This window comes from Argiope bruennichi, chromosome X1 (assembly GCF_947563725.1).
Source record: "Argiope bruennichi chromosome X1, qqArgBrue1.1, whole genome shotgun sequence".
Classification (NCBI taxonomy): domain Eukaryota; kingdom Metazoa; phylum Arthropoda; class Arachnida; order Araneae; family Araneidae; genus Argiope; species Argiope bruennichi.
The window spans coordinates 133,454,344-133,470,390 of NC_079162.1; the positions used below are offsets into that span (position 1 = coordinate 133,454,344).

General features: G+C 28.4%; 1 protein-coding gene across 1 annotated transcript in view; it reads right to left on the bottom strand.

Moving 5' to 3' along the window:
• Nucleotides 1–1,193: 1,193 nt before the first annotated feature.
• LOC129958652 (uncharacterized) overlaps nucleotides 1,194–16,047 on the bottom strand; it is a 30,405-nt gene continuing 15,551 nt past the window's right edge. The window contains exons 6-11 of the mRNA XM_056071260.1: nucleotides 14,794–14,937; nucleotides 12,832–12,948; nucleotides 9,359–9,475; nucleotides 7,587–7,724; nucleotides 6,442–6,473; nucleotides 1,194–2,731 (exon numbers count right to left, since the gene is read on the bottom strand). Coding sequence (XP_055927235.1) covers nucleotides 2,681–2,731; nucleotides 6,442–6,473; nucleotides 7,587–7,724; nucleotides 9,359–9,475; nucleotides 12,832–12,948; nucleotides 14,794–14,937 — 599 coding nt within the window. The 3' untranslated portion in view covers nucleotides 1,194–2,680. The remainder of the gene's footprint in view (nucleotides 2,732–6,441; nucleotides 6,474–7,586; nucleotides 7,725–9,358; nucleotides 9,476–12,831; nucleotides 12,949–14,793; nucleotides 14,938–16,047) is intronic.

A 16,047-nucleotide genomic window follows, 5' to 3' on the forward strand; every position in this document is an offset into this window, starting at 1 on the left:
GTGAGCAATTTTCATACTCCTCATCATGCAGTTTACAAATAGTATACCAACAGATTAAAAAAGGATTTACAAGTGTCATGTAGAACATCAAGAATTTTCAGTCATTTCATAGTTAAAAACACCACAGCTTTTCGTATGCTACTGTTAAATTTCTTCTTCATTTAAAAGATACAATTCTGTTGGCCTTTTAAGTCTCATCTATTCGACTGATCGAATCTAAAATTCGATAAAGAACATTTTAGACACCAGAACTACAAACTGAATTTCACGTTTCTAGTATATTGCGCTTATAAGTAATCACGTTTCAATACCTAGGAATAGACAAACCGAAACGCACTATCTTCTAATAGAATTGGAATTTCAAAATTTGACACAGATACAGATGTCTGATTAAATCTGTGTAAAATTGCATCTATCTAACTTTTTTTATTTATTATGTTAGCAAAAATTTAGGTGGTAAGCTTGCTATTAACAAACTGAAATTTACTTAATTTACAGCCTCCGGTGGGTTCGCTCCTTCTGGTTGAAGCTTTCAGCAAACAAAATTATTTCAAGAACCACTGCTAATTGTGGAACGAAATTTGATACAAATACACAAAAATGCGTGCTGGATCGAATTATTAAAAATACCTCGATTTCCATGAAAGAATTTTGATAGCAATTAATTAACTCGGTTAATCAGTTTTTTTATAGGAACAAATTTATTAGTTTGCATCATTTCCATCGACATCAATTTTGTGAAGATGCGATAATAAATAACAAAGTTACAAGGAGTGTTCCATTTTCTTTTGCTGTTGTTGACTGTATCACTCGCATATTGCTCACAGAAAAAAGTTGCATATCTTCCATCTTCCTTATAGGCCTGATTTAGCAATAAACGATTTTTTCTTTTCGGGAATTAGAAGAATAGGGTGACTACCGAAACAGTGAAAAAAAAAGTTTAATTAATTTAATTAGTAGTGAAATTAGAAATTAATTTAATTAGTAGTTTTGAAAACTACTAATTAAATTAATTTCATTGTCACTTAGTCATTGATGTGTACAATATACATAATTCAAAACACTTTTGAGAACTATTTAATATGAATAAATAATATATTTTTATGCAATTTAAATTTTATAAAACGGAATGAACATTCTGAAAAAAAAAACCCCAATTAAAACAATATATTACATTTTTTATATGGAAAGAATACCGGGCATTTTAACAAATCACTTTGCTTCTAAAACTGTATAAGAATTCTAAGAAAAAAATTAAAAACACTCTCTGCAAATAGAAGTGAAATTATTTTAACAGTAAAGTTATTATGATCTTTGCTCAAAATCGTAAAACAGTTCAATAATTAATTAGTGCTTTGTGCTTAAGTACCGGAATTACATGCAGCATAAATACAAAAATAATATGAATATACTCATCTAAAAATATATATTTTAACAAAGATTTAAAAAAAACATCAAAAGATTTAAAATAATATATTTTTTCAACAAATCATCAGAAATTACTTGCTCGAATAAAAACTTTTATGTTTTTATAAATAAAGGTTTTTAAATTCCATTTATTAATATAAATAATGTTAGATATAAGACACTAATTTAAATATAATAACTCAAGTAACAAATGGTTGCCAATTACAATTTAAATGCAAAAATTACAAAAAAACATTTTTTTTTTTTTTTTTTTGCAAAGTTTTGAGGCTTGCAATTTCCTTCTCGTCTCTTAAATTCTCTTTGAACTGCTTCAAAAGTTTTATCTATTTATTTAGTTTTTGCTTTTAATTCTTTGAACTGATACTCTGCTTTCCTTTTGGCTTTTCAAATTTTCGCTTATTTTCTTTTCTTCCATTCGTTTCTTTTTTTTATACTTTTCATATTTGGTCCATGAATTCCTTACACTTAAAGTCAATCGTTTTGACACTTCAAAATTACTTAATCCCCTATTTTCTTGAATGCGGTCATAAACAATCTTTATCGATCAAAAATCTCTCTCAACATTACGGTCCCCATAAGAAAGTATACTTATCATTTTAAAAAAATGATATGGCATCATTGCAAGGTTTTGAGTTGAGAGCATGACGAATCAAAAATTAGTCTTACTGTTCTTTCTAAAGTGGGAACCGATCTTTCCGAAAACTTCATTAGGGATGCCGTTAGCCACATTTATCAATATATCACTCTTCTTATCGTAATTAAATTAAAAAACGCCATACTCTTGAAAGAAAGTTGTCTTGTGTTGCTGTGATCATTTTGGCGACATTAGGTTTCGGTTGAAGAGAAATTGCCACTCTTGGGGATGTTTGGGGTGAAATGTTCTCGTCGGTAATTTCCCCTGATTTTTAGATAAAGCCTGCATTTTACAGAGCGATCAAATTCCCTCATTTTCTGGCTGCGTCACCACTCTGAAGAAACACCTCCGGGATAAGTTCTTCCATCATCAGAGGCCATTGTAATGGCTGCAGAGGCGATTTTGAAGAGTCTATCAAAAATGACTTCCATTGTCTGAAAATTGTAGGGATAAGTGCATTGCTTGTGATGGGGAATATATTGAGAAAGACCATCAAAATTTGGAGGATAAGCCTTGGAAATTATTTTTTTTATTAATTTATGATCATACTTTATTGAAAAACCTATTTATCGGACACAAAGATTCTTCACAGGTGCTCAACGAAATGGTTTGAATGCTTCAACGATGCTTTTTAGCCATAGATCGAGTGATTCTCTGAGAGTAAGATACCTGAAAATAATAATGAGCAATTTTTTAAAAATTCATACAACTTAATGTACAAAAATGGAACACAGTTAATTTATAATTCATTATGGATTTAAAAAAATGTGAATTTATTTAGAAAGTCATTAAATTGCTGGGAATAGATATAGATATTGTAATTTCTACTGAGCCAAATTTTTTAAACTATAAATTATACAATTAAGATATATATCTTTATTCGTTGAAATAACAACTAAGAAAATATAAATAGGATGCATTTCTTTTAAAATATTTTTATATTCAAAGGATAATAGGGAGAGGAATGGCTCATGCATAGGGAGGGATTTTATTAAAAAATAACTAAAGAATAAAACTTTTAAAAATAAATTAATGATTTTTATAAATATTAAATAATATAAATGAATAGATGCAATATTTCACTTTGATCTGAAAAATCAATATAGTAATACAATTGTCACAAATTTGAAGTTAGTACTTGTCGATGTTTGATTGTTGTCTTTTCATAATAGCCGCTTCAAAAAGAAAAATCCAAAGAGAACGCTTAGTTTCATAACAGCTTCTGTTAATTTATTTTACCCTTGATAGGAATCTGTATAAATATTTCATGCATTTTCAAAAAACTGTGCATGTACATGAAATTTACACTAGCACATAAAACTCATTAAAGATCTACACAACATTTTGAAACCAAATAGCTAAGTTTTTTTGTTTTGTTTTTCCCCATAACAAAGGCATAAAGGAATTAGCATTAGAAGGCACGACAGCACTTTTACTGTTTGAATTTCTCTGACATTTCCAGGTTTTTTTAAAGAAATTTTCTTGACATTTTTGGATGTTTCTAATATCTTACAACGATGTCAGTTTATTTTATTCTCATTAATTATAGCACAATATATTCTTAACTGCATTTGAAAAATTGTTCTACTCTTTTAACTAAAATCAATGTAAAATAAAGTTTAATTCTCAGAAAAACATTAATAAAACAAATAAACAAACCCATCCTTTTTACTTATTGAATTTCATATTAGCTCCAATTATGTAAAACCCAACACTAGAAGATAGATGCCCATTTAGGCCGACTTTTAGCCAACCAGTCATAACTCAGAATTGTTTGTCAAATTTACTGATGAAAAATGCAGAACAAAAATCTATGCACATTGGCAGAGTACTTAGAATGAAATGATTTGCTTCCTTCAAATGAGATCTCTCCAATCATACTGTTTACCAACACACCAGTCAGGACTGAAAGATAATACTACTAACAGAAGAAAAAGAAAATCATTTACAAAGTGAAATCTCTGCATCAAAATAAGAAATATTCTTCAGTGAAATCAAAATTGCATTGACTTTTAGCTCACCAACTATAATAATAATAAAAAAAAATCGCTTGCACGCTGGCTTGATAATTAACCAGTAAAATAGAAAAAAAAAAAAAAAAAAAAAAAAATGGGAAATTAGTCCTTATCAATTTTTTTCTTTATTGTATAAAAAGGAAAATATTTTAGAAGTATAAATTAAAAAAAAGATAGTATGAATGAATTTTGTAAATTTTTATAGTAAAAAAATTGTACATCAAAACCGTATAAGAAAAATGCTGCCCTTCTCCTTTAAATTTTTTTTGAAAAAACTACAAGAAGCATGTGCACCTATAATGCATCAAACAAATTTATTTCTCGTGTTTAATATTATTTTTAAATTATAGAGCATTTTGTTGTTTAAGCGAACACATACAAAAAAGATTAAAAGAAAATATTAGCAATAACGTCCATTTCATGTCATCCTTTGAATGAAGAATTTAGTAATTAGTGTTCATAATGTTTAACCCATTTTTAACATTTTTTTAAAATTTTTTATTTGTATAAAAAAATGTTTTACGGAAATAATAGCAATAACACCCGACACTTCATAATTCAACAAAAAGATCTCCGAGAAGAGGGGAAAATAATTATTGTAGAGTACTTAATTAAAATAAACTGTTTTGGAATTACAATAATGGGTCAATATTTTACAACCAGTTTTGAAAATGAATAACCAAAACTCATACTTTCGCTCTCGTAACATGTGTCAAGATCGATTTGTCATTTGATGGAAGAAAAGGAGGCAGGGAATAGCTGCATATACATCTTTTTAAATAAAAGAGACCCATTAAGGCTTAACATCATAAGAATAACAGGAACTCGGTTTTAGTTAGGTTTCCGTTTCCCGTAGTACGCAAAACCATTTTCGCTAATTATGTCGATAACTTGACGTTCTGACGTTTTCGGCGGAAATATATATTTATACATACATGCAATAAATTAGACACGATGGTGAATCTTTCTCTTCCATAGTCTGTTTTTGACTATCAGTAAAAGTTTGATTTCTAATAGTTGCCAAAGTTTTTTCTTTCTACTTATAAAAAAAATACCAGCGAATTATCATGTTCGATAAAAATTACCGCAAATAAGAAATTGAATGGAAAAACTATTTAGTTCTTGGGATAAAGAGCACTAATACTGTTTATTCTAGTTCGAAAGGAATATAAATAGGAATAGTTTCACTTAATAGTTCTCGGTTTATAATAAAACTCCTTATAATTCATTAAAAAAAAGTTCGCGATTCATGAACTTAAACCAAATTTTTAAAATTGTTTAAGAAACTTTTAAAAACATTTAAATAAAGAAAAATAAAGATGATGTATTTGTCAAAAATAAATTCTCAATTTTCATACCTATTTAAATTAAAATTTGAGTGCTTGGACACTGCAATGTCTAGCCCATTTAAAAAATATGCAAAGACAAAGAAATTACAGTCGCTTTATCTTTTTATGCAACGTTATTTATTTGAAATATATATCCCATAAATAAAACAAGAAAGCAGATGAATTTAAAAGAGCAAATAAATTTAGTTCTCATTATTTTATGATCAATACAATTTGCCTAGAAAGGGGCCTACTGAAATAGTCAAAATCAGCCACTTTCTATATAAATTTTTACATGTGTTCAAAAATAAGGATCTTTATAAAGATTTGCTCACATATTTCAAACAAATATCTTATTTTGTTTTATCCATCAGCATAAAAAAAGATTTTGCAAGGCATTTAAAAATGGTGAATATTGGCTATAGACAATCAACTTCTAATGAGTAATAAAATTTATTTTATCAGATGTGGTCTAAATCTTCCAGTTGTATATTCTCTGAAAAGTAGAAAAAAGTAAGCGAAATTACTTCAATATGAAAATTTTAGTTCCTAATTATCACTATAACTTTCTTGCACCATCTTGAGAAGATTAGGCACTAAAAAGTGCATATATTTTGTGAACCTTGAAAAGAATGTGCAACCGGAAGCTATAAACCAATTTCAATAAAAGTAAATTTTATTACATTTAAGAAGGTAAGTACTTAATAGCTATTATAATAAGTAAATAGATACAAATTAAAAAAATAATAAACAGTTGATTGCTGCAACTTTTAAGTGTCAGGCAAGAGCAATGACCTCAGCCAGTTTCTCCCTTATTATTACCAGCTAGGATCATGATTAGAGATAACTTTTTTACAGGATAACTGCCCCTGCATGCTTGTATTAATAAATGAATTCAAAAACATAAAAAAGTATCTTATTAGATCTAATAAGTATCTTATCAGTTTAAATATATGGTTATAAAAACATTGCAGCTACATTTTTATTTCATGCGATTAAGTATATAATAGATGAGGGAATGCAGAAAAGTACATACTTCTTGTGTAATATATTCTTGAAAGGATTTACCTGAAAAGAAAATAGTAATTAAAGTAAAGGAGAATTTTAAGCAATTAACAAAGTGAGTGTCAAATTATATTAATTGCTATGATCAAATTTACAGTATGAGCCAAAATATTCAATAACAAAACAAAAAGACAACAAATATTATATCCTCATAATCTATTAGTTCATAAGCTCTGATGGAAGCTAATATATAAACAGTTCACATTATGATTTGGCATGGTGTGAACCTTGCATACCCCCCACTGACACTCAGATCGCTCTCCTGATTTTCTAGCATATGCTGGACATAAGTTGTTGTAGACTTTTGCAAAAAGAGATAAGTTGCATGTGAAGCGCTTGCATAAAGTTGCATATAAAATGTATATCAAGACATATTCATGATATACAGTGCCATTCTACAAATTCCATCCAGAAATTATTCTACTACTTTTTACAAATTCGATTCTTATTCATAATTGAACCTATGTGAGCTGAAATATTATTAACCTTTACAATTAGTATATTTTTCATCACTTCAGAGATCCTCTTACAATAATTAATACACATAACTTTCTTTCCTTTTTGTTTTTTTACAATTGGGATCTATTTATATATCCCACTGACAAACGTATAAGCAGGTTAGTGAAGTGGGTGTTTTAATAATGCATATTTTGACGTATATTGCTTTTTCAAAGATATAGGCATGAATCTGTATAAAGATTTTTTTAGAAAATCCTTTAAATATAAATTTCCAACACATTCAAAAAATTCTTTTTGATTTTATATATTAGAAGTAAATATCAAATAGCAGTTAAATTCTACTATATTTAAAAAGATGAAAGTAATTTAAAGTACAGAAATATAATTTAGCTAAAACTGAGCAATAATTTTAAAATATAGGTATTAAAAAATCAAACTTTTAAAGATAACTGCTCTTAGAAAATTATCCAGAAATCAGTAGAGGTAACTATTAAAATGAAGAATACTCATATTATAACACGCTAGTGTAATTCATCATGTTTCTAATGGCAAGAAAAATGCAGAAATTCTTAAAAAGTTTTTGAAATCAAATACGCAAAAAATGAAGTACATATAATTAAACTTAAAAAACGGTAATATTTCATTTATTTGACATACATGAATCAGTCTTTCCCAATGATGTTTCTTTCTTCTTTTTATTTTCCTTTTTTGACTTTGGTTCATTGAATTCTGACTGATTATTCTGTTTCCTAGGTGAGTCATTAGTGAATTTTGTTTTTATTTCATTCTTTAAACCTACAAAAGGAGAAGAGGAAATTTTACGTATATTTCAATTCTTTTACTCTATATAATGCGTTGGTTATTGCAATGCAATAAATAAATGTATGGTAGGAAGGTAATATGTTAAAAAATATGCATAAATGTAGAACTGTTGAAAAACTAAGTTCATGGGAAAAAAAAATCAGCAATACATATAAAAATTATGTAAGAGTAGCTGCATGTGATGTGCTCCAACTTTGTTAACTGATGTCTTTTTTCTTCCTTTTATAGCTTCATCGTGTTGCTCTTATTTTAGTAATTTTCGTAAGGGTAATTTGTTCTCTAGACGAACAGTCTTTCGATTGTTTCTCAGATTCTTGTTTCAGACTTGAAACAATTGTAGGGTTTGCTGCAAAAAGGATGTAGCTCCAACTTAGGGGAATTTGAAGTTGCATGTACTATCATGTGGCAAAATAAAAGCTTGTTCGTTTGGTGCCCGAAAGATGCAGTTCCAATCGTTAGTTCTCGCGTTACGCAAGCGATGTAGCTGTTTAAGTCATTAGTTTGTTGAAATATAGAGGTAGCTCCTGGTGCTACTGCCATTTCCCCCCACCGATCATACCTTCGGGAACACTGAAAAACGTACAAGGAAAGTAGAAAGAGTTTTTTTACTGTGTCAAGAGAAAATCTGTTGTTACTTAAGTTACCAAAGGAATGATTTTCAACTTCGTTGAGCTATTAAAAGGTTTCTTCCTGAAAACTCCTTACATCATTTCTAATAGTAACAAAAGTATTTTATAACGAAATATAATCTTTACTTATGAAAAATCCCAAATTAATGCAGGAAACATATTATGTAAAGAGAGTGTTGGACTCCTCTGTAAGAAGACAGTAAGAATATTCAACATTCAAAACATTGCTTCATTAATGTTAAACAAGATTCAGCCATCTTATTCCCACTCCCTTCCACTTAAATATAAAGATGTAATGGAACTAGTAGGATGTAGAGCCCAAAATATAAAGATGTAATGGAACTAGCTCGCAAATACGTCCCACAAAATGACATGTGGTTCTACAATGGCCTACAACCCGACGATGGAGCAGATGAGCCCGACGTTACAGAGAGGGAGTGTGATGATTAATAGGAATATAATTTTTTGTTTTAAAAGCCAAGTTGTATATATATTTTGTTAGTTTACTTTAAATAAAACGTTTTATACGGCTTTCTGCTCTCTTGAATAATAGGAGCTACTTCTTTTTTACAGCAAACCCTTCAATAGAAAAAGTATATTTTTTACTTTATGTGTAAACAATTTTTATAAGTATTGAATATAAAAATGATACAAATTTCAAAATTAATTTGATGCTTTTCCTTCCATTATTCACATTTCGCGCATCGTTTCCTTTGCAGTTATTGAAAAAATATACGTTTTTATTAATAACAATTTACAAAGAATAATCTTAATACTGGGAATTTTTATTAATTTCAGATTTATGCTAGAAGTTGCGCATTTTTTAATCATGTTTAATATGCACTAACATTATAGAAAATTTTATAATAAAATCTTGTATAATTTTGTATGTATAAAAACATGTATAATTTTATTCTTGTAACAATGTAATCGCAAACACATGGGCAAATTTTGCGCCTCATAACGCTTTTTCTTTACCTCCGTTATCAGAACTTTCTTTTTCTTTGGCTTGCTTTTGTTTTCTTGTCTTCGTAACAGTAATAGGTTTTCCAGATGAATTATCAATCAATTGTGCAACATTTTCTTTTTCTGAATCTGCATTTAAAGAAAAAGCACATAAAAATTGGTGAAATATATGTTTGATCAATTGTTTCAAGTAAATAATTTAGATAACACAAAAGAGTTAAAATTGTATTTATTATAGAAATCAATAATGATCAGTTTCACACATATTTATATACACCAGAATACATATCATCAAAAAATTATAATGTAATTCAAAATTTGTTATAAATATTTTACTGCATTTTAGTAAAATCAGTTTACTACAGTAGGAAATTTTTTTTTTTCATATATCAGTAATAATCAGAGTTTTATTCCCATTTGAAGAAAATACCTTGATGGAATCCTTTAAAAATTACTTACTTTAAAAAATTAAAAAGAGAGTAAAAGGAAGCCCACAAATAATTAGACTGGAAAGCTAAGAATCTTTTCCTAAGAAATATTTGAGACACAGATGTTTTAAGTTTTTTTATTTAAAACATTTTCTAAGTTTACATTATTATTTAATCATAAATTAAATGTATTGATGGTACAATAGTGTTGCAAGAGTAAGTGCCTCCCATGGCACCTAAAACTGGCATTAAAAAGTTTGAAATAGCATCCAGAGTAGATATATGTCATTATTCCATTAATAAAGTGTTGCATCAAAGTACTCAATGCTTAAGACCCCTCGATACGTTATCAATGGTTGTCTACCCTCTTCCAGAACAATTCGAAATATGTCAGAAATTAAAACTTTAACATAACCTCTCAGACTCATTAAGTCTATCGATTTCGCCCAATTTTCAGCACCAACGTAACAATTTCGCCACTTTGAAGTATAACTAACCAATCAGAATGTTGTATCATTATTATGTAGTTTTTGTTTAAATTATTGTAACTATACTTTTTATTACTTCGTTGTTGTGATAGGATGCACTTCATCAAAGTTGTTTGACATGATTAAATTAATTTTATTAATTTTAACCTCTGTCATTATGGAATTACTATAGTCATGTCGACCAAGTTTGATGAAATACACGTTACCAAAACAAAACAACATAAAAAAATGCTATTTGAAATTATAATCGCATAGTAATGATAGAATATTTTGATTCCTTAGCTATGCTTTCCAAGTGGCGGAATTGGTCCAGCTGCTTGGATTGGGGCTTCTGTCTAAAGGGGGCAGACGATTTTTGATGACCTATCTATTAGTCATAAGTTTTCATAAGTGATAAAAATTGATAAAATCGGTACATTAGTTATTTTACGTAATAGTTGTGACTGGGAAATTTTGTCTTTTCCCTCAGAAAATGTACAATAAACGAGAATTTCTAAAAATTTCTTTGAATAATGGATGATTGAGAACAGAGGGTGATTGATTATCACTGATCTTCATAAGAAATAAAAACTGCCGAAATTAGTTCCTGTGGTTATACCTGGAAAACTGATTCATTAAGTTTGTCAATTATTTTAAATATACAGACACGAATAACTAGTCGCTGGAGGCCACTAGTTGATTCTTCATTTTCTATCCTTAATCGTCATTTGGTCATATGATTCTTATAAACCCGACACTGTACAAATAATTAATCATTACAAATAATATTTATTTTAATATTAAATTCTTACTTCATTTATTCAAATATGAAATTAATTACGTTATTTTGATAATAAATTACAGAAATGTACTTCCGTCGGAGATGTCTTCCCCTCCCCCCAGATTGGATAATTTCTTCCATCGTCTCTACTTTTATCTTAAAATACAAGGTGTCTCAAAAACCTTGACCGCAGCTTTTATTCCTGAAATATTGATCGTAGATATATACTGTAAATTACAAAATTGCGTAATAAAAGCTGCAAATTGCTATGAAATTAATTAAAATTTTCAGGGGATTAAACTTTAAAAAATACAAAATTTAAATTTTTATACGGACTCCGTACAAAAAATTCCCAATGAGTAAAATGCGCCGCATCTTCTAATAAGGTCATGTACGAAATTTCAGCGTTTTATCACAAAAAGTCTCAAAGATATGAAACTACATAAATCCTGACTTAAACTACTTTTCGATGCCTGGATATGAGTTCGCAAAGAAAAAAAATCATGTCAGATGTTCGTGTTTTAGGGGTCGTATACAAATTAACAAAGAAAATAATGATTGAATAAATAAATAATAATTTTACTATTTATTGGTTCAAAAGTATTAAAAATGTGTAGAAATAATAACTTAAAGGAAAGATTACATAAGATTTTTTACAAGTTCACTGATTGTGCTATTTTCTATTCTTATTCTTATATCTAATATTATTATTATATATAAAGTTTTGTTCTGTAATTCATGATATAAAATTTTAAATTATTTTTCAGGAAGCATAGATTTTAAAATTTGTATTTAAAACTAGATATGAAGCATATTTAATTTTCTTATGATGCATTCCAGCGTTGCGTCATCTGCACTGAAGCTGTAAACATTTCATTTTAATTTGTGATTGATCCTTCTCCAACTTTGTTTTAACATATCTTTGAGAATTTTCATGATAAAATTCTGAAATTTTGTACATGACCTTATTAGAGAATGGGGCACATTTTACTCATTGGGATTTTTTTTGTACGGGGTCCGTATAAAAATTTAAATTTGTATTTTTTAAGTTTAATCCCCTGAAAATTTTAATCGATTCCATAATATTTTGCACCTTTTTTTACGCAATTTTGTAATTTACAGTATTTTACGATCAATATTTAAGGAATAAAAGCCCCGGTCAAGGTTTTTGAGATGCCCTGTATAAACAGTTTATGAGGACTTTTTAAGTAACTTTAAAGAAAAAATGAAAACCAACATATTGTGTTGCCAAATTATGAGTTACAATCAAATTCACCAAGACAAAAAATACAAGTATAAACGTAGGTTATCACCAGTAATTTGTGATTATTCTTCACAAATACTGAAGCGAAGTTATCTAAAATATTTTTTCTGTAAATAGCAGAATCTTTCGTACTCCAAATCAAGGGAAAGACAATTTATGTGATATTATTCAAAAGCACACCAGTAAAGAAGCTATCAACCATATGTATTACAACTTCTACTGTTTGAAATGTTTCATATCGCTTCACCCAACGTCCCAGTCTCTTTTGATTTAGTAATAACCTTTTTGAAATTATTGTTCAAAATAGGCATTTTTTGCTAACCTTTTAAATGTCAATATTCCAGTAATGCAGCTATACTACAGTTGTAGTCTTAATAAAACAGTTTGACCAGCAAAGCTCGATCTTTCTTCTTTAAAGGCGTCGCGAAAACTGGCTGTATGAAGTATCATCCTTACACGATTTAGGGTCAATAATTAGTCTTATTCAAGTAAAGTGAGAGGTTTAATAATAACAATAAAAAGAAATATTTGTTAATGTTTCATACTTAAGTCAGTCTTTTTTCCTTCTGTTTTCTTATTTTTCCGTTTTACCTTCGTTGGTTCTGAAGTAATGTTTTGTTTCTCAAAGGTATCCGCAGCAACTTCCTTGCTAACTTTGTGTTCTTTATAAAAGTAAAAACAGAAAAATAAATATAACACTAAAAATAGATACTAATTTTTCATCAATCTAGTACAGTAAAAATAGTAGCGATAAAAAACATCAAAATTAGAAAATATTGTAAAATTTGCTTAAAAACCATCTATACATAGTATAAAATGAAATCTCTTGAAATCGTCTGCATGTTTCAAACCACAAAAACTCGAGAAATAGTTAACGGCTGTTGGAGATATTTATACCATTTTGTAGAGCATTGATTGGGGAAGGTTTTAGTACATTAAAGTCATATCAAAATAAAAAAAAAAGGAGTTTTACAATTGCGATTTTAACTATTTCGCGCATGCGCGAAAGCCTCAAACTGCGCATGTGCAGATAGCAAGAGCTGTGGTATGCATAGCGATACATTTCTTTGTTTACCTCTGTTTGTTAGTCAATGACGAGGACATAGGCAACTATTTATTCCGGTTAATTTTTTATTAATTAAAAACTAACTTTCCCGCCAAAAATCTTTTTATTTCCCCACCGCCAAATGAGTAAGGCTTCAGTTTTTTCCCCCATGCTAACGAGGTTAGGCTTAACATTTTTTCGTTATTATTTCAAATTATTCTGTTTATTTTCTTAATGTTTGATGCATTTAAAATTAAACAATCTTATTTAATCAATCTTTCGGATTCATGCTGAAGTACTTTTGAATTAAAATAAAACAGAATAATGGAAATTAAAAATTTCTAGTCTGCATTGTGTTACCCCAACTGGCGTAGAAAATTCACGCATTTGCGTTGCTCCAATTGGCGTTGAAAATTCAGTTATTTGTTCTTATTGTTGACAACTGTATTTTCATTTTAATTAAAAGTTTAAAAATTATGTGTATTATAGTGCTGTAGCTATCTCAATCGACAAATAAAATACTTGATTTTAAAAAAATACGTATAAATATGTATATTAATAAACATATTTCTTAGTATGCTCTCTGTATGCCTGTGATAAATTGGAATTTAGTTTGGCTTTTCCTCCCTTAAAATGTTTTGACCAAGAGCATTCGATTGGATTGAATTTTATCTAGAATTTCTTTTAAAACGCTCAATTAACAAATTGTTATCAGTATTGCACTTTTCTCTTGTTAAGGTTTCTTCTATAAAGGAAGAAAGATATAATTAACCTGTGTAATACAATAGTTTTTTCAAAACAATATTTCGAAATTTGCCTTCACTTCATTCATTTATTTATGTTATAAAAATGTGGGAAATATTCATGTAAAAACTGTTGATTAAAAATAGTTGTTTGTCAATTATTTGTCAATTAAAGTTAAAAACTGAGCAATTCTATATTTTAAATTATAAGATTTTATCCTGAGAATGGGAAGGAAATGAATTTTTTAAAGTTTTTTTCTTCTATTTAATTTCCAAAATGTTTTTAAGCAAATAATTTATTAAAATTACATTTAACCAGTAGACTTTTTTTTTTTTTTTGATATTTAGAAATATAATGCTTTCTTTCTTTTAGATATTACAAAAGAATCACATACATATTACAAGGTTTCATATTTTTGAAAAGATTCAAAGCCAGATTAAAAAAAGAGACTGTAATTTAATTTTTAAATTTTCTTTTGAAGGGTTTTTTGATTCCTTCACAAGAGCTCAGTAAATTTCTCAAAAGATTTATACACATTAAGAATTCATATTTTTGCACGGTCTGGATAATTTTGCAATGCCTTTGATGTAATTAAAATAACTTTCAGAATCTTAGAACTTTTCATATTTTATCACTAAATACGTTTTCCTTCTTTGAGGTTATCATATTAAGTGAATTATCAAACAATAACATAATTTTAAAAAATCCGAAAAATTACTTATTCTCAATTTTCTTTTATCTTGCAATTCTTCCTTTTCTTTCTTGTAACAACATCGCTTCCTCTTTGTTGTAACATTATTTTGAACATCCTGTTCATCAGAATTATTTCCTATGGATTCACCGTTCGTGTTCTCTCTGACATCTACATGAGATCAGAATAAATACACAAAAAGATTTCTGAAAGTTGCATTAGAAACTTAACTAACAAATAATCTAATTAATAAATTAGAAGGAACTAACTTGTATATCTGCATCAGAGTTTTAAAAAGCAATTCTAAGGTAAAACAGTTAAAAAGAAATCGATCAAATTATATAAAGAATAAATACTTTTAATATTAATTTTTCCATGCAAGAATACACCCAAGAAATTCAAAAAAAGCAAAGCTTAATGAATTAAACATTCAGAATTTTTCAATCCAGAGTGTTTATAAATGAATATCTTAAGTTTGAGGGTCTATTAAAAGAAAACAAAACAAAAAAAATGTATAGCCTTGTTGTTCATCGGAAATTAAAACTAATAACTGAAATTTGAAATTCAATACAATTATAAGTGCTCAATGTGACCCTCTAAAAATGAGAAAGATATCGAAGCGGTACGAAATCCTTCGATAAATCACCCCGCAATTTTTTCTGCATGCTTGAAGTGCAACTTAGAAAAGCTGAACATATGCGTGTATAGAAATATCCCCCTGGAACAACCTTAAACAACAGGCATTCCCCCGCCCCCCTCAACAAGCATTGAAGAACTTGAGACATACATATCTATAGGTTTTCAACACATCACATCGGGAATGCTGAAAGGGGGGGGGGGAACTATTGTACCACTTTCATATCATTCATATTTTTAGAGGGACTTACAATGAACATTTATAACTGTGTTGAACTTAAATTTTCATTTGCTATTTGTAATTTCCGATGAGCAACAAGGTTGTATCCCTCCCTTTTAATAGCCCTTCAGAATTGGTACATTCATTTATAAACATTCTGCATTTCACTCAGAGGTCTATCAGTTCTAAACGTGTTCAAGAAATTCTTGCAGTTGCATTTTTTTTATCTTAAGAATTTTATAAAGTTAATTATTCTATAAACTGCAGGCAAATTTAAAAATTAACCATAAAAGTATTATTCCACAAAATCTCTAAAAGTCATACATGACAGTTATTTTCAAATGTCCAAAACAAAAAAATAAAAATAAACAATTCATACACTCTACTATATTAACACATTATCTTAAATGAAAAAACAGCGGGCT